At 36.1% G+C, this 24,518-nt stretch overlaps 2 protein-coding genes and 2 long non-coding RNA genes across 6 annotated transcripts; 3 read left to right on the plus strand and 1 right to left on the minus strand.

The window, feature by feature from the left end:
* Positions 1–3,742: 3,742 nt before the first annotated feature.
* On the plus strand, positions 3,743–7,633 carry LOC103449815 (deSI-like protein At4g17486). Its single transcript, XM_008389135.4, has 4 exons — positions 3,743–4,049; positions 5,630–5,883; positions 6,438–6,725; positions 7,074–7,633. The coding sequence occupies exons 2-4, from the start codon at positions 5,673–5,675 to the stop codon at positions 7,316–7,318; spliced, it is 744 nt and encodes a 247-aa protein (XP_008387357.1). The 5' UTR covers positions 3,743–4,049; positions 5,630–5,672; the 3' UTR covers positions 7,319–7,633.
* Positions 7,634–8,169: 536 nt separating this feature from the next.
* Positions 8,170–10,472, minus strand: LOC103449816 (probable NAD(P)H dehydrogenase (quinone) FQR1-like 1). The gene is made up of 2 exons (XM_008389136.4): positions 9,647–10,472; positions 8,170–8,669 (listed from the first exon to the last, which is right to left on the minus strand). Exons 1-2 carry the CDS (start codon positions 10,216–10,218, stop codon positions 8,411–8,413), a joined length of 831 nt encoding a protein of 276 aa, XP_008387358.1. The 5' UTR covers positions 10,219–10,472; the 3' UTR covers positions 8,170–8,410.
* A 1,153-nt stretch (positions 10,473–11,625) lies between these two features.
* On the plus strand, positions 11,626–13,065 carry LOC114827269 (uncharacterized). Its single transcript, XR_003776468.2, has 2 exons — positions 11,626–11,933; positions 12,864–13,065. It is a non-coding gene; the product is annotated as an uncharacterized lncRNA (long non-coding RNA).
* A 3,794-nt stretch (positions 13,066–16,859) lies between these two features.
* Positions 16,860–21,091, plus strand: LOC103441375 (uncharacterized). 3 transcript variants are annotated; one of them, XR_011572286.1, is made up of 9 exons: positions 16,866–17,201; positions 17,295–17,357; positions 17,866–17,937; positions 18,051–18,108; positions 18,585–18,664; positions 18,765–19,070; positions 19,745–19,853; positions 20,383–20,484; positions 20,953–21,091. It is a non-coding gene; the product is annotated as an uncharacterized lncRNA (long non-coding RNA). The 3 variants fall into 3 exon arrangements; XR_011572285.1 differs by lacking the exon at positions 20,953–21,091 and having other exon boundaries at positions 16,860–17,201; positions 20,383–20,767; XR_003770606.2 differs by lacking the exons at positions 19,745–19,853; positions 20,953–21,091 and having other exon boundaries at positions 16,886–17,201; positions 20,383–20,767.
* Positions 21,092–24,518: the final 3,427 nt, after the last annotated feature.

The following is a 24,518-nucleotide window of genomic DNA, read 5'->3' on the forward strand; positions in this document are numbered from 1 at the left end:
TCAGTTTTCCTTCCGTTAGAACCTAAAAAGAGGTTCTTTAACCATTAGATCTTTGTTTACAAATCAAGATTTAATGGTTAAAAAGTTCAGAGCATCTTATAAAAAAACCCTAAATAAGCAGTCAAACGTAGGCACACCCATAATAAGCATAAAAACCAAACACATTAGCCCAAAATAAGATACTACATGACCACCATGGGGTGCCCCAATAGTTGGAAATGAATTCCAAGTTCGTATTTCATACAACACGTCCTGGATTCGATTTATGACGATGGTGAATCGCACGATGGTGGCCAAGGAGAGGCTGAAATGCCTCTGTGAGTCTTTTCGGCTCTAAAAAAGGTAGACTGCCGTAACACGGTCACCATACTTCAGTCTTGAAATATTTCAACCAAGATAAAGGAACCCTGATGTTAAAGAAAAAGAAGAGTAATACCAATTAATGTCAATCTGTTGCCAATTCAGTGGCCATATATATGTACTAATATTAATTAGCTTCCAATAATCCTCTCTTGTTTCTGTGTATTTGCCAAGAAACGTGCACAAATAAAGCAACAGATTTAGAATAACAAAATACCTAATTTTTCTTTTCTACTCTAGCTGTCAAGACTAATTCTGGATGTTAGAACTGTTGTGGGACTCACAATTGTAGCCAGCTCGCATGGGATGGACCTACTCTTAATCAAATACATCTCATAGAATAAGACACTACTCTTTTTGGTCAATGTTAAGAAAAAGCTTAACTATGATTTTTATTTTTATTTTTTTTTATTTGACTATGTAGTTTGGACGTAGATGTAAGATCGGTTAGTTAGGATAATATGTTTGTCTCTTTGCACTCATGTTCAAAGTCTCGTCCAGTAAATTATAGAGTAATTTAGAATATTATGTTGCAAAAAAAAAAAAAGTTTGTTTAGTTTAGGTGAAGTTTCACTTTTCTCACTGCATTTCCAATTTTCGTGATTATGTTATCTATTTCTATTAGAGGTCGCACTTGGTGCGATGGCAAGTGCCTTCGCCCATGAGCGGTAGGTCTCGGGGTCGAGACTTGGGAGCAGCCTCTCCATAAATGGGGGTAAGGCTAGCCGACATTCACCTCTCCCAGACCCTGCGTAAAGCGGGAGCCTTGTGCACTGGGTACGACCTTTTATGTTATCTATTTCTATTGAAGGACAATAAATTATCTTCTTTGGTGTTTATTGGTAGGATTCTTGTCCATGGTGTACAATTGCGGCTTTTGCTCATAGTCACTAAGGGCTTTCAAATTTTCGTTTCTCTTAGGAGTTGTCTTAATTGATTTTTGTTTCCAATATTTTTCTATTTCTTCTTAGGATATCCCTTCATGTCCCTTAAAACTTATTGTACATTCATTTATTTTTCTTCAATATATTTACAACTAATGTCCTTTTTCATTACCGCAATGTTGGAGTGGAAGTGATATTGTTGTCTTAATTAAAAAAATAAAAACAAATTATCTCCTTTAATTTTATGCAACAATAAATTAAGTGGAAAGATACACACATTTAAATTGTGACAACTAAAGGCATGTTAGATACTGTTTCTTACTAAGTAGTTTTAGATTTGACTCATGAGTTCCAAATTATTATGATTGACATATTACTTAAATCTCCTACATCTTAATGTAAATATTGTTGTATTAAATTAAAAATGTTTTTTAACTCATAAGAGTAGTTTTTTAAAAAGGTAGACTGCCGTAACACGGTAGCCTGGTCCCTTTTTTTTTTTTTTTTTAAAAAAAGATACTTCAGTCTTGAAATATTTCAACCAAGATAAAGGAACCCTGATGTTAAAGAAAAAGAAGAGTAATACCAATTAATGTCAATCTGTTGCCAATTCAGTGGCCATATATATGTACCAATATTAATTAGCTTCCAATAATCCTCTCTTGTTTCTGTGTATTTGCCAAGAAACGTGCACAAATAAAGCAACAGATTTAGAATAACAAAATACCTAATTTTTCTTTACTACTCTAGCTGTCAAGACTAATTCTGGATGTTAGAACTGTTGTGGGACTCACAATTGTAGCCAGCTCGCATGGGATGGACCTCCTCTTAATCAAATACATCTCATTAGAATAAGACACTACTCTTTTTGGTCAATGTTAAGAGAAAGCTTAACTATGATTTTTTTTTTATTTGACTCTGTAGTTTGGACGTAGATGTAAGATCGGTTAGTTAGGATAATATGTTTGTCTCTTTGCGCTCATGTTCAAAGTCTCGTACTGTAAATTATAGAGTAATTTAGAATATTATGTTGCAAAAAAAAAAAGTTTGTTTAGTTTAGGTGAAGTTTCACTTTTCTCACTGCATTTCCAATTTTCATGATTATGTTATCTATTTCTATTGAAGGACAATAAATTATCTTCTTTGGTGTTTATTGGTAGGATTCTTGTCCATGGTGTACAATTGTGGCTTTTGCTCATAGTCACTAAGGGCTTTCAAATTTTCGTTTCTCTTAGGAGTTGTCTTAATTGATTTTTGTTTCCAATATTTTTCTATTTCTTCTTAGGATATCCCTTCATGTCCCCTAAAACTTATTGTACATTCATTTATTTTTCTTCAATATATTTACAACTAATGTCCTTTTTCATTACCGCAATGTTTGAGTGGAAGTGATATTGTTGTCTTAATTAAAAAAAATAAAAACAAATTATCTCCTTTAATTTTATGCAACAATAAATTAAGTGGAAAGATACACACATTTAAATTGTGACAACTAAAGGCATGTTAGATACTGTTTCTTACTAAGTAGTTTTAGATTTGACTCATGAGTTCCAAATTATTATGATTGACATATTACTTAAATCTCCTACATCTTAATGTAAATATTGTTGTATTAAATTAAAAATGTTTTCTAACTCATAAGAGTAGTTTTTTAATTTTTTTTTTGAACAAATGATATTATCTACACTAATGAGGAGGGGTGAGCTTAGTCTCATAATGCGTTAGTAATAATGTGATTGAAATTCGTCTTTGTCAAGAATTGAAACTAAGACCTTCTACTTACAAGTAAAAAAAATACTATTACATCGTAATACTAAATGACAATTTAAAAAAAATATATTTATATTTTAATAATAATTTCAACCTGTTTTTATTATTCCAAACAAGATATAAAACAAGAAAAACAAAAGTGAAACTTTTTTTTTTATCCGGTCAAGAAGTTCAATATTTGAAATTTTGATTATTTCAAACCAGGACATCCAAAAAGAGAAAAACAGCACATGATTGACCATTACTCAGAGAGGAGGACCCAAGGGTTTGCTAAAATTGAAGCACATATTACTCGGTCAGTCAAAAGTGTCCCAAAGTGAAAGACAAGTTTCTTTCACAAATTTCACCTTTATCCACCATTTAACATTTTCTTGTTATTTTATTCAATTTTTAAAGAAACTAGTGAGCAGTCCGAAGAACAGTTAATCGATTAGATATTACATATAGTGGTTTAAAGAATCTTTGCAACCTTTAAATTTTGTTTTAAATTCGTTTTATTTTTTTACTAAACGATATTATTCATATTAAGAGATGTAAGAGTGGGATAAACTTCACAATGCAATAATGTGATTAAAATTTGCTTTGGAGATAATATAACTTAAACCTCTCACTTAACAGCGAAGATGAATACAACTAGACTATAGTACTAAGTGGTAAAATTCGTACTACTTAATGCTAACTAAATGTCAAACACTTAATATTACGATATAGTGATATTTCTTTTCGTCAAACATAAATCTAACCCATTGTAAAATCAAGTTCACTACCTCCTTTTTAGTGTAATATTATCTTTTGTTAAACATAAATCTATTTTATCAGTCATTCTGTAGTCCGCCAGCTTTCATTTTCTGATTTCTGTCAGGAACAGGACAGAAAGAAGAAGAAAAATAATGTGTGGGTTTCTTCCACACACTGCCCTCTCTTCTCTTCTCTGCTTTGAATTTTGAAAAAAAAAATCCAAAAATGGTTGCTTGGCGTCTTGGTGACGGATGCATTGGCTCCTCCAGTCGGTGACGAGTGTCACTCTTCCGAGAGGTTAGTGGGTTTCTCTGGGTTTTCGTTTTTCTCTACTGGGTTTCGATTATTTTCTCAAGTTTTTGCGTTTCTTGATTTGTTTTTGGCATTTCAACTTGCGTTTTAATTTGTCATCGTATTTTTTTATGAAGTTTATTAGGTACATTTTTTATTTTCCATCTGTAAATGTTTAATTCCCGAGTTTCCTCATGAATCTGATCTGCTTTGTTTGGAGATTTCTCTGGTTAGAATTTCAGTAGATTTATCTTCAGAATTCTTACTAAAATTTTCAGACTTTTGAAGAAAAAAGAAGGAACTAAAAATTTGTAAAACGGTTTACGTTTGGCACCATTTTGTTAATGGGTTCTTTCTTACATCTGGAAATTTAAATGTTTATTTGATATTAAGTGCATAACCAATGTCTCTGGGAGAGAATTAAAACAAAAGAATCAAAGATGTGGACTGACAGTGAGAGTTGAGTGAATCTTTCAAGTTTCAACAAACTTCTTTGTCTTTCATTTATATGGAAAGCTTAGAAATTTGGCTTTTTTGTTGGGTTGATAGTGAATTGCAGCATTTAGGATTTTTACATTTCACCTTCGAGGGCCAAACTCCATAGTGTAAAAGATTAAACCCGACATCTGTGAAGCACTGTAAGCAGGGTGTATGATAAATTGATGGCTTAATGAACACTAGCATGATTCAAGTCGATGCTTTTATGGGAATTCAACGATGAGGATTAATGGAAATCAAAATGGGTTAATATATTGAGGCCGATATGATGACCGGTGGATAAGTGGTAATCGAACTGGGTTAGTGAGGGATGGCATTATTCACTTCAGATACTCTTAGAGCAATAAAGAAAAGTTGAACAAATTTATATTCTTGATAGTCATAATCCTGATGAAACTTCCCCAGAAATAATCTTGAGAAGCTTCACAGTTGCTAGTCTGTAAGGCTTTGCAGACAAGACGTTTTCTGGATGGGAAAATTTTCTTTTGACAATATTGCGATCTGATCGCACTTCAGATCCACCAGTACTCCCTTCAAGTTTCAACGGGGATCTCCATCCAGCCACATGAAAGTTCTTGATGCCTGTGCAACTTGGGATGTATACACTTAACGTTTCTCACTGCCAGTAACCCTTCTACTTAAAACTGCTGAAATACCTAAAGCTGAGATATGGGACTTATTAGGTTTGTTTGTCATGGTGTCCTGAAATTCACTACTTGGTTATATAATAGCAGCAATTTTATAATTGATAAGATTGAACTACGGCAAGATATATCCATTTGCATTTTTGCATTAATGAAAGTTGACATAAATGAAACCAGTATCACCACAGGTTTTGTGCAAACAAGCTATCTTAAAGCTGAGCTGGGTTAGGTAGTCGAAGTTTCTTGTCTCAAGTTTCATAAACTTTGTCAATGCATACAGAATTTGTAGACATTATAACACAACTAGATAAGTATGAGTGCCAATTTGATCTTTTAGGGTATTATGGATACAAAGAGAAACGATAATTAGATATGTCATCTGATATTATTTTTGAAGCCAATATTCGTATCTTGTCGTAAATTAATTTCTATTCATTTTTGCAGGTCTGGACAACGCATTTATTGATTCCTGGTTTCACCCTTCAGCATGAAATCAGGACCAAAGGATGGCTGGCACTCTATTATGCCTCTTTGTTTGAGAGGCAAAGCAGCCTCACGTTTTTGCATGTTTCCAAAAGTGAAGGCTGAAGACTACATTCAAGGGAGCGCACCTGTCTATCTGAATGTATATGACTTGACACCAGCAAATGGCTATGTCTATTGGGCAGGCCTTGGCATCTTTCACTCCGGGGTAGAAGGTTAGCATACCTTAATCAATCTATGTTGGTGGTTTCTTTGAAAAGAGTAGTCCCACCATAGTCCCCTGAAATTTTGTGGTTACGTTTGATTCTTGATTGTAAGATCAATTGCTGATTAATCAACTTAAACTGTTGTCTAACTTTTACCTTGATATTGCTCGTATGAAGCCGGTTAAACCTTAATGACAAACTCAACCCACGCAGATTCAGCTGGATAAGACTTTTCCTAAACTTTATTGTGTAATATGCATGTTCACCATTATAGCCACTTCAACGACCAACGTTTTGTGTAAGAGTAAAACTCTCTAAATTAGTTTGGTCTTGCAGCGTCATTCCTCTTAGAAAGTATTTACCTTACGTCCTCCTGTTCCTTCCACTAGGCTGAATAGCTATTCTCCCTGGTCAGACATATTTGAAGGAAATTACATTTACTTGGAGGCTTGGATATAAAATTTCCAAACAATATCTCCATTGAAATAATTTATGTTGCATCCTGAGTATTAGGTTTCTCAAGATGGTGCAAATGTTTATTGATCATGTTTTCATGCCTACAGTTCATGGGGTGGAATATGCCTTTGGAGCCCATGAGTACTCATCAAGCGGTGTCTTTGAGGTTGAACCTCGACAATGCCCTGGCTTCAAGTTTAGAAGGTCAATTTTCATTGGCATGACATGCTTGGATCCTTTCCAGGTTAGAGAGTTCATGGAGCGTCAATCTGCCATCTACATTGGTGACTCATACCACTTGATTGTCAAGAACTGCAACCATTTCTGTGAAGATATATGTTATAAGCTGACTGGGAAGCGAATACCCAAATGGGTCAATCGACTCGCAAGAATAGGTATATGATACATGTCTTTCTGAACCCCTGTTTCTTCTCAAGCTATTGATGAGGACCACACACATTAATTTCATGTAGATTTACCTTCCACGCTTGCAACTCTTTAGAGCACTAGCCTTTCATGATTACTCAACTATGCCACGAGGCTCACCTTACTATAGTGAAGAAAATATCTATATGATTTCCTGTCAACGAACACATTAAGTGATGCAAAACGTGCCTCCTTTTCTAGAAATGTTCAGTTGCAAGCTTTAAGAGTATTTTAGTTTTGGAATAATACTTTTTTCTTCATTTTCTTAAGTATTATGGTCAATTCGTTCTGAAATCATATAATCTGCTTCCTTTTAGGTTCTCTGTGCAACTGTATACTCCCAGACGCCCTAAAGACGACCACTATTCCTCATGACCCCAATTTCGAAGGATGCGAAAGTGAAAAAAAGAGACTAAGAAGTGCCTTCACTTGCTTGTCATCAATGTCGATGCCACAGAGGGAAGTATCAATGTCGTCATTGTTTCTACATTCTCACTATAAAGGCTGCCTACCACCATGGGAATTTAAAAGGTCTAGAAATGGCTCATTGAAGGAAGGTTGATAAAAACTGAAATCCATCATCGTTTTCTACGCTGCCGATCAACCATCGGTCTGCAAATGCTGAGCCAGTGGGGGGATGTCACCTTCATCCTTGGCGAGTCCTAGGAGGGCGAATATGTTGTTGTTTTGAGATTGGAGTGTAAAATCACTGGGTGAATGCTCGTCTGTGCTAACTGGTGTTTGTGAAGTTTCCGTGTTGTATTTGTACGATTGTATTGTAAAATCTCTGATGTTAGAGTTATTGATATGCAGTCATATAATTGTAGGAGAGCCTCCATTTTTATCAAAGTATATTGAGCTTCATGTTCTTCTGAAACAGTAACATTTGTTTTAAACAAAATTGAAGATGAAAAGAAGGCTTTTTAATCAAAATGGTCCCTGAGATTTGCATAATACATAACTTTGGTTTCTGAGATTTAAAATAAATAGAAGTGGTTCCTGAGATTGTCCGTCATTCATTATTTTGGTCATTTCGTTAAAAAACTCCGTTAAGTTGAGGGTATAACACATAACTTTGGTTCATGAGATTGTTCACCATTCATCATTTTGGTTCTTCCATTAAAAAGCTCATGGACCACTTAACGGAGTTTTTTAATAGAAGAACCAAAATAATGGATAGTGAACAATATTGCTCAGGCATCATTCTATTGATTTTAAATCTCAGGGACCAAAGTTATGTGTTATGAAAATCTTAGGACCATTTTAGCTAAAAAACCAGAAAAGAATTCTTGAATATGTCTGTCTAAAATTCATCAGAAAATTTAGTAGTATACTACATTCCAACTGATCGTTTAAAACAAATTATCGAAACATATATAATGTATTCATGTACGGTAAGAAATCTGGAAAATCTTTGTAAACAAGAACACGAACCACAATTTTATTGACGATCATAATGTTTCAATGAACCATCAACCATCAACCATCAACCATGAGAACTACTGATTATACAATTTTTGAAAGCACAAATCTCTCAGCTATCTAAACATTATCAACACCATTTACCAAAAATCGAATTTCTATTAACACCCGTATCAGAAGATCCCTTCACAAACAATGTATGCAAATGCACAAGAATGTCGGTTAATCAGAACTAGTCCAGTCCATGACCTGGCCGATGAAGAGAAGGCTGTGCAAATCTCTGCACTATTCCAGCCATGTATTTTCCATGATGCTCTGCAAGATCCAGCTCCGTTTCACTTGGTTTCCTGGTGCCATCACCAGAAAAGACACCAGCACCATATGGAGACCCTCCTCTAAGGGAGTCCATTTCGAACATTCCAGCACCGAATGTGTAACCGATAGGAACATAGACCATTCCATGGTGAGCTAACTGAGTTATTGCCGTCCAACTGCAGAAAATTCATATAGATTAACATGTTTACAGGTAAATGAGATTGATCATATAAAAATGTTAATTTAATTGACAAAGAGATGGACACAAACCAAGCACACATCTTAATTTAATTGACTAAATATTTATTAGTTGTACATTCACAAATTAAATAGGAAAGAAGAAATCTTTTACACCCAAGTTAGGAATTTGGAATGCATTATTTCTGTAGTAAAATTCCTTAGGTTATCAACCTTGACAAGCCAATGTATCAAGCTGGTTTTATGATCATATGCATCAATCTCAATATCGTTAAATAAGATATAATATATTAAAGTGTATGATCAAGAAGTTCATTAAAGTGTCACATATGGGGCTGATTAAGTCCAACAGTGACGAAATTTGCGTAGTGTTCCTCGTTCTGGATGTAATTCTTGGACAATTCTGGACAATCTTCAACAGTTTTCACACCCCCACAGAGATGTTTCGGAAACAGGCTGAAAGTTGAAAATTCCTTCATTCCCGGTTTTCCCCCTATTGATAAACTGTATGAGAGACTTGACACACAACCCCATTCTCACTAATTTTAAGGTTTAAATAAGCAACTCAAAAGACCAACTACCCCACACTAAAATGCACACTTCATCATCTTCATGCGACATTTTTCATGAAATCTGAAAATTCTAGAGCCAGTATGGGTTTCCCACAAAGGTTTCTGCACTCCCAAAGATATCGAATTTCTCTTCTCTGTTCTCTGAAATCGAGCCGGAACTACATTCTCTAAACTTGCAAAGCCACCGATCACTATTTCTACTACAAGCCATATGATCAAATGTCAATTCTGTTCCCGCAATTTACACATAGCAACAAGAAACTAAGATATTTTTCTTGAAACCAAAGGGTGTCTTACTCAAATCAACATACCAACAAAATTCACCAAAACTAATATGAAGAATGTAAAGCACAATTCTTGAAACCAAAGGGTGTCTTACTTACGCCGTGGTTTCTTGTCCTCCACCCTGAGTGCCAGTACTGACAAAGAAGCCAGCTGGCACACCAGCAAGCCTCTGCTCCCTCCACAACTGTCCGGTGGAGTCGAAAAACGCCTTCATCTGCGCAGCCATGGACCCATACCGGGTCGGAAACCCGAATAACAGCCCATCAGCCTCCGCCAACCTCTCAGGTAATATCACAGGAACCTCATCTGCGTTACCATCTTTCTTCTTGGGCACCTTCATCTGCTCCAAAACTTCCGGAGACAGCGTCTCCGGAACCCGGAACAGAAACCCTTCAACCCCATCAATGGAATCAACCCCTTTTTTAATCCTCCTGGCCAAAATCTCCACGTGCCCATACATTGAGTAAAACACTATGAAAACCTTCAGCTTCCTTTGTGCTTGCTGTTCTTGTGGTGGGACCCCAATATCAATTGGGTTTTGTTCTGGTGTGATTTGGGATAGGTTCTGGTCTGAAACAGGGCCATCGCTTTCTGGGTTCGGAAGATCTTGATCGGAAACGCCTTTGGGTGGCTTGTTCTTGCTTGGCACGCAGCCACCTCCTTTACCCATAAAATTTAGAAAATGGATAAGCAAGCTGTGATCACGGATTGTGAATTGTGGCTCAGTTAGTTAGTAGAGACAGACATATATTACCAAATGAAGCAAAAACGAGAAATGGAGAAGAATTGGATTTTGGAGTTGGCAGAAATGAGGTCGGAGTTTGGTTGACTTCAATCCCGAGCTGTCTGGACAGACTGGACTAAAACTAGAGACTCAGATGCCCCTTGACTCCAAAACTTCGCTTGCATTTTGGTTAAGCATATTAATGAAAATAACTTCAAAATTTTAAATTTAGGTTAATTTTAGTTTATTATCCTGAAGTTTTTTAGTTTTTCAATATTTCATACATTAAATTTTTTTCGTCACAATCTAATACTTTAAGTCATAATTTTGGGATCATTTCATACATATGTTAAGTTTTTTGTCAAAACCTCTAGTAACGAGCCTCTACATTTAGTGCTCGTTTGAAAATATTTTTAATATGAAAAAAAGTTTTTGATGAAAATGTTTTTAGAAATCCTTAAAAAGAATGCAAGTGAATGCTGAAAAAAAAAAACAGTGTTTCATGTAAAAAGCATCAATTATGTGTTTTTTAAATGAACCACTTCAAGTGTTTTTAAAACCCAAAAATATTTTTTCTAAAAATACTTTTAGTCATTTTAAAAGTACTTCCAACCTAGCCATTTTTAATTATGCATTTATTTGCATTTCACTATGTTTAAACAATTCAGATGATCTAACGGCTTAAGACATGACACACAAGTTAATATAGAATTTAATTAGCTATATTCTTTTTTTTTTCTTCCGAAATTTTATTCCACATTATTTTTGTAAATTTTAATTCTTTTCCTAAATGACGTTAACTTTTAATTCAATTTATCATCTCATCTCTCTCTTGAATTCTAATTTTTGGATCATCGCAACCATAACTGCTATATCCAACCAACCCATTAAAAGTTATTTATTTATTTTAATTTTTTTAACAAACGGCACTAAAGGCAATTAAAAATTTAGATAAGAATAAGAACACGTTTATTTGGCTTTACTAACATGAACTGGATTGGACTGAACTAGACTTGTTTTTAGTGTAATCCTCTGTTTGTTGGCTACCAAGACTAAGTACTAGCTTGGTCCTAAGGTACTTTTATAAAAAGTGGGTATAAAAAAAAAAAAAAAACTGAGCTCAAAAAAGTGTTTCGTAAACACTAAACAACTTATTTTCACAGTTTTGGTTGAAAAAAAAACTGAAAATGTGAAGCAGCAAAAATGAGCTTATTCTCGTAGCAAAAATGAGCTTATTCTCACAGCACAGTAGAAACAGTTTTTTTTTCAAAGCTCAGCAATACCAAACCAAGTTTAATGGTATTAAGTAGGACTCGCTCTCACTAACTCCTTCGTTAGGTGGTCTTAGTGAGACCCCCAAATACGAGCGGATTGCTTTGATTATGTGAAATCTGGATTGCTTTGATTATGTGAAATCTAGGTTGGTCTTATGCTGTGAAAGTGCTTGTTCTTCAATGATTTCTGCTTCTGGGTATTTTATGATGTAGTTGTACGGATTTGATTTCCCCTTTCTGGATATTTATTATCGGTTGTCGTTGTATATTTATTTCGGTTCTCTTATGCTGAAAATTGGTGGACATTTGGTCCCCTTAAATTTCTTTCCTTTTCTGCAGCCAAAGGAGAGAACTTTGTGCAATGGCTTGATTCAGAATTCTCATCCGGTAAGAATGATCAAAACTTAGATATCGTAGCTAATTGAATTCTCAAACTTTAAACCAAATAAGTTGTAGTATCTATTTATATGGGTCCCTGTTTCATGACAAGCTAAGCATAGAGAAGATACCTCCAGGCACGAACTTTTTCTGATTTGTAACTTTCTTTTATTTCAAGGTTTTAGGCAAACTTGTGTTGTTTTACTTGCTTTATGTTAATATAATCGCAAGTAGGCTTGCTAATTACTGATATAGATTTTGTTCTTCTAATTTGCAATGTGTGTTGTTATAACTTCAAGTTTTGTGGAAGTTGCATATTATAGATTATGGGGATCTGTTGTAGTGGAAGGATACGGTGATCGTAAAACGAACTGATACTCTTGCTACTTTTCATTATGTTGATGCCAATAATTATATTTCTCAATCCATCTACTTGGATCAAATGCTACAGCTGCCATCTCTATATATAATAATAATTTAGTACTTTGTTTTATTGAATCAAATTGAAAGTATATATGGCTGGTGCCTCTAACTTGGAAATCGCTATGGAACATTGTAGTCTAAAGGGGAGATTATGGACCAATGATATCGATACTTCAAATAGTGGTGGAGTTATGGTTCATTCGTTTAGTTGTTACTGCTCCTATTCTTACTTTTAACATAATGGCTAATGCCAATTCAAATTTGAATGAAGTTGTAGCTAATGGAATGACTAAAGATGATTACGTGTGATTCTGCATTTGCTAATTTCCTATCCTTTGTGATACTGCATTTGCTAATCGGTAACATCTTATTGTTGCATTGAACTTCGATATCACCAACCAGTAGGGAATATTGAAATCTGATGCCAATGGCCGGCTTTGTAAAATACTTTGCTAATTTGGACATTGATTCTATTAGTCTGCCAAGTTTCTTATTATGTTGGTTTTTTTTATGCAGGTGATGGTTATGCATTATGAAAGTAAGCATTTTGACCAGACAAGTATCAAAATAGCATAGTTTTGAGTTTATTTGTTTAGTGAGCTATATTGTAAATTCCTTTACTTACAATTGTATGTAAACATTGGGATGAATGAATATGGTATTATTCATGGATTTTGGTAGGCTGTGAAGAAAGAAATCAAAATTTTCTTCATTCAAATTTGTGGTCTGATGAGCTTAAGTTTTTAACAATTTTGGGACATTTGGGTTGCCGAACATTTCAATGTTTATAGATTTCTCAATTTTAGAGGCGTAGAGGGATTTTAGACCAAAAAGTGAGAAAGTTGGATGTACTCATTCTGTATTCCTCAGTTGTAGTTGAAACCGCTGTTTGGTTTTGCAAATTGCAATGCTACAATGCACAAAAACTCAATATTTTCTTTCGTTTCCAAGCAATTGCCGTTGAGTTTAATGCAATTATATCATTTGATTTGACTGTGTGTATTTTGCAGTTGAGTTGGATATTTTCTTTCGTTTCCAAGCAATTGCCGTTGAGTTTAATGCAATTATATCATTTGATTTGACTGTGTGTATTTTGCAGTTGAGTTGGAGTAATTCTATCGTTAAAATTTGCAATTTCACTATTTTTTATTATTTTGGTTATTAGTCCGACACTGCACCAAACACCTTACTAAGTCACTATAGCTTAATCTATTCTAAGCCAGTCCAACTTATTTCCTGAAGCTAATTCAGTTCGAAATAGTCCGGTGCAACAAACGCATCCTAAAAGAGATCCAACATTCTAGCAAATATCTTACAAATCTCACAAATTAATCCTATAACAAAATTGATTTTATTGGTTCGAGGTTACAAATCTCACCAAAAACCCAATATCCATACCAAAAAGATTGTAGACAATCAAAACTATTACTTTTGGAGAAAGAAAGCGATCCTCCTTTTTTGGGTTTTTGCTTAATATGGTTTCATCATATCAGTTTATGAATTTGGCGACCATTCCTGAGGTTGCCATTGTTAACGTGGAAATAGAAAAGAATGAAACTAATTCAATTTAATGATAGATGGTGTGTCATATTTTAACTCGTTAGATTGTCAGAATGGTTTAGATATAGCGTAGTGTGTATAAATGCATGCTTTCTAAATGTAGAGACTTAAAATCCTTGTCGTATAGTAATACAAATATAATAGTCATTACAATATATATTATTTCAATATCATTCAAGTGAATCGAATATGACATATTATCTAATTAGGTGGAGACAAAACCATTAAACAAAATACTTTCTTTTTTTTAAAATTTATTTATTACAAGTGATATTACTACCTAAAGATATACTAGGTGAGTTAAAGAGAAAAGTCATATGAACCAAGATAATTAATTCATTACTGCCTTCTCCTTTTCTGTTTTGATTTTCACTTAACTCGTAGCAACTCTTCCTTATCCTTATGCTTATGTATCATATTGGAATAGATAACTCTCTAATTAAAAAATATGTTGAGGGGAGTGATGAGGCGATATTATCCTATATATTTTACCCGAATATTAGTACTAATTTATTGATTATTTTGATAGAACTTTGATACTTTGTTATATATTTACAATGTAGGACATTCGACTTTATCTGGAGCAAAAAGTAACCAAACGGATGAATTTTGGAGCGCTTCCAATTGAAGGATGTTCATGTGCCTTTCAAGATGATTGTGTCAAAATTATATATTTTTCTACTTAGCCGTTTGACCGTGATGATGAAATAAAGGCCCGCGTGCATCTTTCCCAGATTGACGTTTCTAGATGTTTTGGGTATTTTGGAGGTCAAGATGACATATTTTAAGGAAGATTCCTGCTGAGGATTTGTAGTGCACGTCTTCAGTTTCAAAGGAGACCTTCTGGGACCAAATCGGAGTTGATTTGATTGGTCAAAAGTCTGGTTTTTTGAGAAATCCGAATTCTAGTTCAAATAGAAAACCTTTTATTTTTTGTTTTATTATTTTATTATGTTTCCTAGTTTTATTCTAAGACCTTTTAGGGTTTTATTTTGTATTAGTATAAATAAGATAGTTAGCCATTAGGGTAAAAGAGGGGGAGAACGCACGCACTTTGGCTTTAGAGAGCTTTTGACGATTCAAGTTTATTTTCAAGGTGTTTTCTATCTGTGATTTTAATAATATTTTGTTTTATAATTTTTCGTAACTAGTTTCGTTTTCTAGGGCGAGGCCACGAGCCTTAGCAAGAATATGTAGTTTGTTGATGTACAAAACTGGAGGGGTCTTGGAACAACGTAAATTCGACCGTGAATCTGCAAGAAAGTAAAGAACACAAGATGTATTGTGGTTCACCCCAATGTTTGGGCTACGTCCACACTGATATTGTATTTCTCTGAGATGTTGAAGAGGGAGAGAGAGCTTCTCTGTTATACTGTGGGATGAGAGCTTTGAGAGGATGAGGGGGCTCAAGAAATAACATCCCCTTAATGAGGAGAGTGAGGAGTCCTTTTATAGAATAAGGGCTCCTCACTTATTACATATTTGCCCATTCCTTTATTACATAATTACATTTAAGTCCCTCGAGTATTTATACGAGATCTAAATACGGAGGCCCTAAGTATGGTACAAACAGTAGTCCCCCAAGTCTTTAGTTAAGAGAATCTTTTGGCTGGAGACTTGAAATTCAGTCCATGTGTGGGTTGAAGTAACTAGATGTCGTCTATGACTGATACTCGATACGAGGTAGTGCTCAATCTGAAATGATGCTCAACTAGAAGTAGCACATGTTGCGAGGCTACTCTGCTTGTGTTGCCTTGGTTAGCTCGGCTTATGGCGTTGAGGGTGAGGGAGTCCATTTTATAGAATAAGGGCTCGCTCCTTATTACAAAAAATGATGGGTTAAAGTTGGTGCTCGCGACGAGGCGGTTGCTCAGCTGGCGGTGATGGTGAGGGAGTCCATTTTATAGAATAAGGGCTCATTCCTCAATACATAAAGTGATGGGTTAGGAATGATGCTCGCGGTGAGGCGATTGCTTAGTTGGCGGCGATACTTTCTAATGAAGGTGAGGGAGTCCCTTTGCTATTTATACACAGAGGTCGAAACTGGTGTTGTTTTATGCACTCACGCAATGTAAAAATCTTGGAAGTCACCAGATTTCTCCGACTCTTTCTTTTTTACCTTCCTCAGATACAACTCGAACCAGATCCCGTCGCTAGAGACAGGTATGGGAAGACTTCGAGTAACATTTCTGGTGAGGTGATTGTTAGTGTGCTCTGCTGAAGAGCACGTCCGAAGGAGAAGGGTAGAGACCACGACTTATTTCCCTTGAGTTGGTTCATGGCGTTGAGGTTGAGGGTAGCCTCCTCCTCACTCTGTCCACCGGACAAGAACACAATAGCAAAGACAGCTGCATGGGTAGTGCGCAACAAAGCACGAGTTGTGTACTCAGTAATCACTTCTGGTGAAACCTTCTTAGCATTAGATCATGGGGTAACCATGTTGGGTTTCAAGAGAGTTCCTTTAAGCAGGACATGGTGGTCGTTAAGGCATTAAACTTCTGAGCTTGCTCGCAGTAGATTGCTTCACGGCAAGTGACGGCGAGCCGTCGACGTAGATCTTGACTGACGGCTGAAGATTTTCTGACAAAATACTTTCGATCTTCGGGTCCATTATCTATTCTAAAATTGAGGAGGGATTTGACTGTAGCTTAGCTACAGTCAAAATTTTGTCCCTTGATTTTGCCTTATTTACACACTGCTGCCACCAAATCTGTGGCTGGGTTGGGGTTTGGGCTGCCTCAATTTTTTTCATGGGCTTCGTTAGTTTTCGGTAAAAGCCCGGCCCTCAGTTGGACCCTCTGTCGTTTGATGACAGTTCTGCCCATCAAAGCTTAAAATTCGACGGTAGGGATGATGTGTTTGGAAGGGCAATTTGGTCCTCTAATGTTTTGAGCGAATTGTGGGGTAGGTTTGGCTTCGTTGTCATTCGATGAGGATTTCGGGGGATGGACCGCCCCTGAGATGGAGAGTGTGTGTGAGAGAGAGATATGGGAGGATTTGTGGAGGGATTTTAGGGATTTTCTTAGAGAGGGAGATGAGACAGAGAGAGAGAGAGAGATTTCAGCGATTTGAAAATTCATCCCCTTCACACAAGCTCTGCAAATCAGTCTTCCTTTCTTTTCTATCTGCCGTTTGCATATTTCTCTCGCCAATTATCGACGCCGGTTCTTGGTCAGAAACTTTTGCGCTCTTGCAAAATTCTTTTGTTTGAAAACCCTCAACCCTTACAAGTTTCTGCCTTTTTTGAAGTCGGTCGGAATCCAATTTCTTGCTCACATAACCTAGCGTTTCCTGGTGAGTTTTTCGTCTTTCTCAGTGTGCTTGATTTTTACTTTTTTTTTGGGATTTGCGTGTGGTTGCCTGATTTGATTTGGTTTTTGCTTTCAGGAAAGGCTGGGGTTCGAATTATGGGGTTTTTGCATACAAGATTGGAAGCCCTTTCTTATCAAGGTATATAATTTCTGTTTTTCATATTATATCTTTTGTTGAACAAAATTTAAATATTTTGGGGTTCTGTTCCATTTGCAGATCCGTTTTCTGTAAATATTTTTTTTTTTCATTTTTGGAGTTTTGTTCCTGCGTTCGGATTTTGAGTGTGGCTGTAGTTTTTTGGGGCTTTTGTGTGCAGGCTTCCAAGCTTTTTGTGCTTGGGCTATATAATTTCAGATTTTCCCTTTGACTTTTTTATTGAAGAAAATTTTAACTTTTTGTGTGCTCTGAAGGTTGAATACGTAGGGATCTATCTGTTTTTATATTTTTGTGCATTTTGAGAATACCGTTTCCTGCTTTTTATGGTTTTGTATCATATTTTACAAGTTTGTGCTTTTTCTTTATCGTTGCAATTGATTTTACTTTCCTTGGTGGGAAGTTAACGGAAACCTACTGCTTGGATTTGGCTCTCCCTCGCATTGAACACATAACTATTGAAACATAACTAGATGCCAATTCCTTTCTTCAGTTGGAAGAAAATGGAAACCCTATCAAAGTCTGTAACTACAAGCAAACATGAGGAGACACAAATCGGATTGAGGTATAAATGTTTCCACTTATTTAGTGTGCTCAATTGATTATTGCTTTGAATGCATTGTGGTTCGGAACATGATATAGTGCATTACACTGATTTAGTACATATTTGATTGACAGTGAGAGATATATGTTTTGGAATCAGGCAGAATCCCTTTAACCACGGAGACTATTTTTGGTGAGTTTTTTTTAGTGGGACAACAATGTTAGTGTAATGTAGTTGGTAATTCTTTTCTGTAATTTTTTGAACAAATCCAAATGTGGTTAATTCTAAGAAGGTTTTAAACATTCCTTATACTCTTCCTACCGTTTGTTGCCTCTTCATTTTTTACCCTTTTATGTCTCTGCAAATCTGCTTCTCCTATTTTGTGTGTGTGTGTGTGTGTGTGTGAGAGAGAGAGAGAGAGAGAGAGAGAGAGAGAGAGAGAGAGAGATTTTATTCAAAATTTACAATGATTTCATGTCTTTATTTGTGCTTTGCTTAGCATATGTATTTGGATTGGGAACCATGATTTACTTTACAGTAATCTGTCTCATTGAGTTGCAGTTGCTTCCTTATTCACATTCTTGCTCTCTGTGTTTTTTAATCTTTTCTAACCTACTATGTTCTGATTCATTATCCTGTTAGTTAATTCTCTATGTACTTTTGTGTAGACAAGTGAATGAAAAGGGAAATAGTTATTGGGAAAAGAATTGCCACCAAATTTTGGGACTGAGAAAGCTATTCGTGCCAAGTAAGTTGTTTTCTAAAATTAATTATGAGCTTTATGTGGAACATGGAGAATGCGTCAGTTGTTATTTCCTTCTGCTCTTAACTTTCTTGGGAACTTTCAGGTATGAGGAAAGACTGGGTTGCGAAGAATGCAAAACAACCAGCTCCTAAACCAGTAGATATGAGCATCAGTTCCAATAGTTTGGTAAAGGATAGAGCCACATGTGGAGCTCCAAAGGAAACAAGGAGACATTCTCTTGAGGAAGCGATGCTTTTTACGGTGGCGGAAGCTGCTCCTCCAGTGGCAAGATCCCGTGGGGTAGATTTTAACTAGATCTCTCATTCACAGTTGCAAAATAATGGTCAGTTGGTGCGACGATATTGACTTCACTAATGGACATGAAAATGAGACATGGTATAGTAAAGATGTAAGTACAAATTTTTTGTTACGTATTAGACGGAATTGATTTGAGCACGATAGAGTTGATTGGTATGAGTATGAATGGTTTCAAAAATTTGGATGAAAAAGTATTGTTTTAGACGTATGATGGCTAGAAGATAAGCACTGGAACTTTTAATAGAAAACATAAATAATTCAAGTTTCAGATTTATATTAGTGAATTTAGTTTGAAAATTGGATTTATATTTGCAATTCACATTTATGTTGTATTTTTCTTCCTAAGTGGTCTTCTCCAATTATGAAACTACATTTCCTGCCTTCAATATCTACTAAATAAATGATATGCATACCCAGTATCTAACCATGTTCATTAGCCTCCATATCCATGAGCATGCCTTCATTTATTCTCCATCTTACAAATAAGTAGCCAACTTTTTTACATATTGTTCTCAGTTGGACGATGTTTGTAATTTTATAGTGGCTTGCTTCTTCTTTTCCCTCTACTCTATCAAGACTATTCAATCCTTCTTTAGGTTTTGAACAATCCTATTAAATAGGTTTCAACATTGGATTTAATAAACCTCTAATACAGGCTTATAGTTTTAGTTTGGCTTTTATGTTTTCCACCATCACAAATTTTCCCGGAATCTTTCTATTTATTTTATATTTTGCTTATAAACGAAATTGTTCCCTGGATTGCAGTTACTTTTCAGCATCTGACAACACTGATATAGCATTTGGTGTATACTTTGCTTTTGAATCCCAATCGGAATTATGCCCCTCTCAGTACTGAGGATCCTGGAAATTCCAGGTCTCTCTTCTCTTTCCCTCTCCCTATGTGTAGTTTAATATAATTGAACAGCTCTGTTTGATTTAAGATTTAGTTGGAAGTGTTTGAGATTTAATTAAGTGAAAATTTAGTTCAATAGTAGAAAATAAATGGAACATTCAGATAGTGGAGAAAGAAAGAAGCCTTTTAGGATTTTAGAGGTTGCGGTCCATGAAGATGATTCACTAGATAGAAGCATTATGATTTGTGGATTTTCATATTTGAATTAGTTCTATTATGTTTGCAATGCGAGTTCTTGAAATGGTTTGGTTCTTCTTGGACCTTGCAATGCAAGAAGGTTATTGAAAACCTTTTAGTAAGTTTGGGACGTTTGTAATTACTAAAATTTTGTTGCAAGAAATTGGGGGATGAATTTGGGTTTCGGGGGAATGTTATCCTTTTTTATTCTTATACTGCACCAAAAAAAAAAAAAAAAGCATTGGGTGCGAGTATGTGTTTTTTAACATTTATTTCTATAGTGTGAAAGTCAATTGCGTTTTTTTTGCTGCAGTCGGGTTGCACTTACTCTTGGTCTACCCCCAACATTGGTCTTTAAATGTGGAAGAGGAAGCGCGTCCATCCCACCCACCAAAAAATGGTTAGAGCCTTAGAGGTGAATGGTGTTCTTTTCTTTAGACAAGTTTTTGGAAACAATATTATTTGAATTTTTTATATTTTAACAAGCAAGTGAAGTCAAGTCTTAGTGATTTTGATGCATATTTTATTAGTGATTTTGATGCCACCAACCTTATCTCAGTGTATCACTTTTGACATTTTATTCAGCTTCCTTTGGTAATTGTACTTAATGAATAGGATTTTAGATGTTTTCATTTGCGGTTCATTTAGTTAGTCAAGGTATTAATTTGTTTCAATTATGTTCATAAAGTTTGATTAAACTCTTCATTTTCAATTGTACCAATTAGGCTCATAAAGTGGTTCAAAGAGCTTCAAGAGCTTGATTCACTCAATTTATACTTTTCATGTGAAACTTTTTTCAAAAAGTTGAAACATCTTTCAGTGTAGATAACATTAATCATTTGTAACAATCTTTTATCCTTCTGAAACATATTTTTTCATGCAGTTTTTAATCTCGCAGCAACGCGCGGGCAATATTTCTAGTTATCTCTAAAGCAGACATGGCAGCAAAAAGATTGAAATTATCTCCGTTAATGAGCATACCATCTTGAAGATCTTTACAGGCGGCATCGAGGAAGGGCGAGACGTCGACCCAGACGGTTTGATTGCCGGAAGGAATGAGGGTGCCGCGGTCGGGTAAAGAGAGGTTCACGGTAACTTTCTCTACACTAATCGTCACGGCCATCGTTGCAGATGCTTTTTTTTTTATCCACTGCCGCGTTGGAATGTCAGTCATTTTGGTTTAACTTGTTGGTTGCTGCTGCCCACTTTGCCTGCCTTGAGAAAGTGAAACGAGGAAGGAAGAAGGTGAGCGTGGACTGGTTCCTTGGGTTTTTCTGGGAAAGTTTTGGGTTGTTGAATTTTTGCAGATTTTGCAGATTCACGGTGGAGGTGAAAAAATGAAGGACAACCGACACAACTTTTCGTATCGATTCCCATAGACGGCGCCAAATGTTGATGCACAAAGCTGGAAGGGTCTTGGAACAACGTAAATTCGACCGTGAATCTGCAAAAAAGTAAAGAACACAAGATGTATCGTGGTTCACCCCAATGTTTGGGCTACGTCCACACTGATATTGTATTTCTCTGAGATGTTGAAAAGGGAGAGAGAGCTTCTCTGTTATCCCGTGGGATGAGAGCTTTGAGATGATGAAGGGGCTTAAGAAATGGCCTCCCCTAATGAGGAGGGTGAGGAGTCCTTTTATAGACTAGGGCTCCTCACTTATTACATATTTGCCCCTTCATTTATTACATAATTACATTTAAGTCCCCCGAGTATTTATACGAGGTCTAAATACAGAGGCCTTAAGTATGGTACAAACATAGTTTTTTTTTTTTTCAATTTGCTTATAATATTATGCATGCAAGTTTTGAATTAAACTTAATGAGTCTTGCATGTTCACATTCGATCCGGACGCCACAGACAGGTTGCATGTTAGATATACGTTATATGTTGAAGGTTCCAAGTAGGGCATACTTTAGGAAAGCCTAACCTTCAAAATATGCATGTGTAATTCATAAGTAATTGGAAGAATTACGTAGGATTGTTAAGGTAACGGCGGAACCCTAATGCTCAAATTTATTTTTAAAACTATTTTCTTTTGATTTTCTTTACTTTCTCAATTTATTTAATTGTTTTTAGGGTAAATTACATAGTAACCCCTCATGTTTGAGGTCTATTACAACTCCATACAACATCTTTAAAACATTTCACTTTCATACCTCAAGTACTATTTTATTTCAAAATAATACAACCGTTACATTTTCCATCCATTGATCTGTTAAACGTTGACGTGACTGCCACATTTGTGCCACGTGGCTGCCAAATGTGTGCCATGTGGCAAAAAAAATAATTTTTTATTATTTTTTTAAAACCTAAATCTTCTATTAAAAAAAAAAAACCAAAACAAATGCAGAAACCTCTAACCCAGCAAACTCACTTCCTTTCCCTACCCCCCACGCCCCCGCACCCCAGCACCTCCCTTCCCCACCTTCCCAGACCGTCCCCCCGAGCTCTTCCCAACACCTCCCCCCACCCAGAAACCTTGTCCCCCCTCCCGCGGCATACCCACACCCTCCTCGCACGACCTGCCCGCAGAGCCACCTCCGACAAGCTCCCGCAGAGCCGTCAATTTTCTTCCCATTAAAACGGCCAATTTAACCAGCGCCACTAAAACTTCTCCTTTTTTTCATTCATACCCCTGAAACAATTCAAATTCCTCACCGAGGCAATCACTTCACTTTTACGGATTTTGGATTTAGGGTTTTGATTTGATTGGTTTCTGCTATCCAGCTAGGCTTTTTTGGGTTTTAGGAACTCAATCAAATTAGGGTTATTTTTCTTCTAATTCTTGTTCAAAGAATCAATCATAGAAGAGGAGGCAATGGCGACGAAGTCATCGGAGGGAGAAGAGGATGCGAAGTTGACGGGAGGGAACCAGCTGTTGGTAGTCGACGACGATCTCAGAGAAATGGGCAAAAAGGCTGCTTGGAGCGTCAACTCCTGCAAGGCCGGCAATGGCGTCTCGTCTTTCCGTGACGACAATCTCGACACCTACTGGCAGTCTCTACTCCAATTCCCCTTTCCCTGCTTCAATCCCTCAAAATATTGAAATCTTTGAATTTTAATTTTGTTTGTTTGTTCTTAGTTTGCAGACCGACGATGCGCAGCCTCATTTGGTGAACATTCAATTCCAGAGGAAAGGCTTCAAGGTATGGTGGTTGCAGGTAAGGGAGTCGGGGGAAAAAGATGAAGATGGGGGAGAAAAGATGGGAGGAGGAAGGGGAAGATGAACTGAGTTGGGGGGTGGTCGTATGGGGTATGGGTTTCGCGGGGGTATGAGATCTGGGTTGTTCTCTGGGTTTTTTTTTTTCCTTCAAAGGTGCAGGTATGGGGTGGGGGAAGATGGGAGCGGGGAATAAGAAGGCTGAGGGGGGTTCATGGGGTGGGGTTTTGTTCAGGTTTTGGGTTTTTATTTTTTTATTTTTTATTTTTTTTTAATTTAGAAGATTTAGGTTTTTAAAAAAAAAAAAAAAATTTATTATTTTTGCCACGTGGCACACATTTGGCAGCCACATCAGCACAAATGTGGCAGCCACGTCAGCATTTAACAGATTAATGGACGGAAAATCTAACGGATGTATTATTTTGAAATAAAATGGTACATGATGTATGAAAGTGAAATGTTTTAAAGACGTTGTATGGGATTGTAATAGACCTCAAACCTAATTGGCTACTATGTAATTTACCCTTGTTTTTAATTAAATTCGTTTTTAATATTTTAGGTCATTAAATTACCTTTTTCTAAACTTTGTTTTCAAATAATTAATTATGATTTGATTTTAACATAAATTATTCATTCAATCCCTGCGGAAAACGACCTTGCTTGAGCTGCTATACTACGACAACCTTATACTCTCGCAAGTATTTTTAACTGTTTTTATCCCTACTTTTGCAGATGTTAAAAATCATTATCAGGGAGAAATGAAAAAGACATCCAACTCCAAGGTTAAAAATGGATTACTAATGGAAATAAAAATAAATAAAAATAAAAACTTACCTATCCAATCCTTTTCAAAATGGTAGGACTAAAAGAGATGCACTTCTTCGTGTCTAAGTGCTCTAATGGAATATGTCACTACTAAATTGCTACATGTTTTGTTTTGATATTGTTTGGGTAAAAAACGATGTTTTGGGCCGAAGGTAACAAATGGGCCGAGACTCTTGATCTAGTGGTAGTAAGGGGGATCATGGGTCGGCTGGGTATTGGGGGTTGTCTAGTTGTTTGTTGATTGAGTCCCTTTGTGAGAAGGATTGATTTGGATAAAAATGATGGATGAATCCTTAAAGCCCCAGGAGTGTTAAAGCTAAAGGCACTAAAGAACACGGAAAAAATCTGGTTCGTTACACAAAGTCTTAATTAAAGTAGGATTGGTCGAGTCTAAGTTAGATCAGGATGAGAAGTCCTAGTCCGGGTAAGGTTCTAACTTAGCCAAAAGTAGGTTCACTCC

This window comes from Malus domestica, chromosome 10, assembly GCF_042453785.1.
Source record: "Malus domestica chromosome 10, GDT2T_hap1".
Lineage (NCBI taxonomy): Eukaryota > Viridiplantae > Streptophyta > Magnoliopsida > Rosales > Rosaceae > Malus > Malus domestica.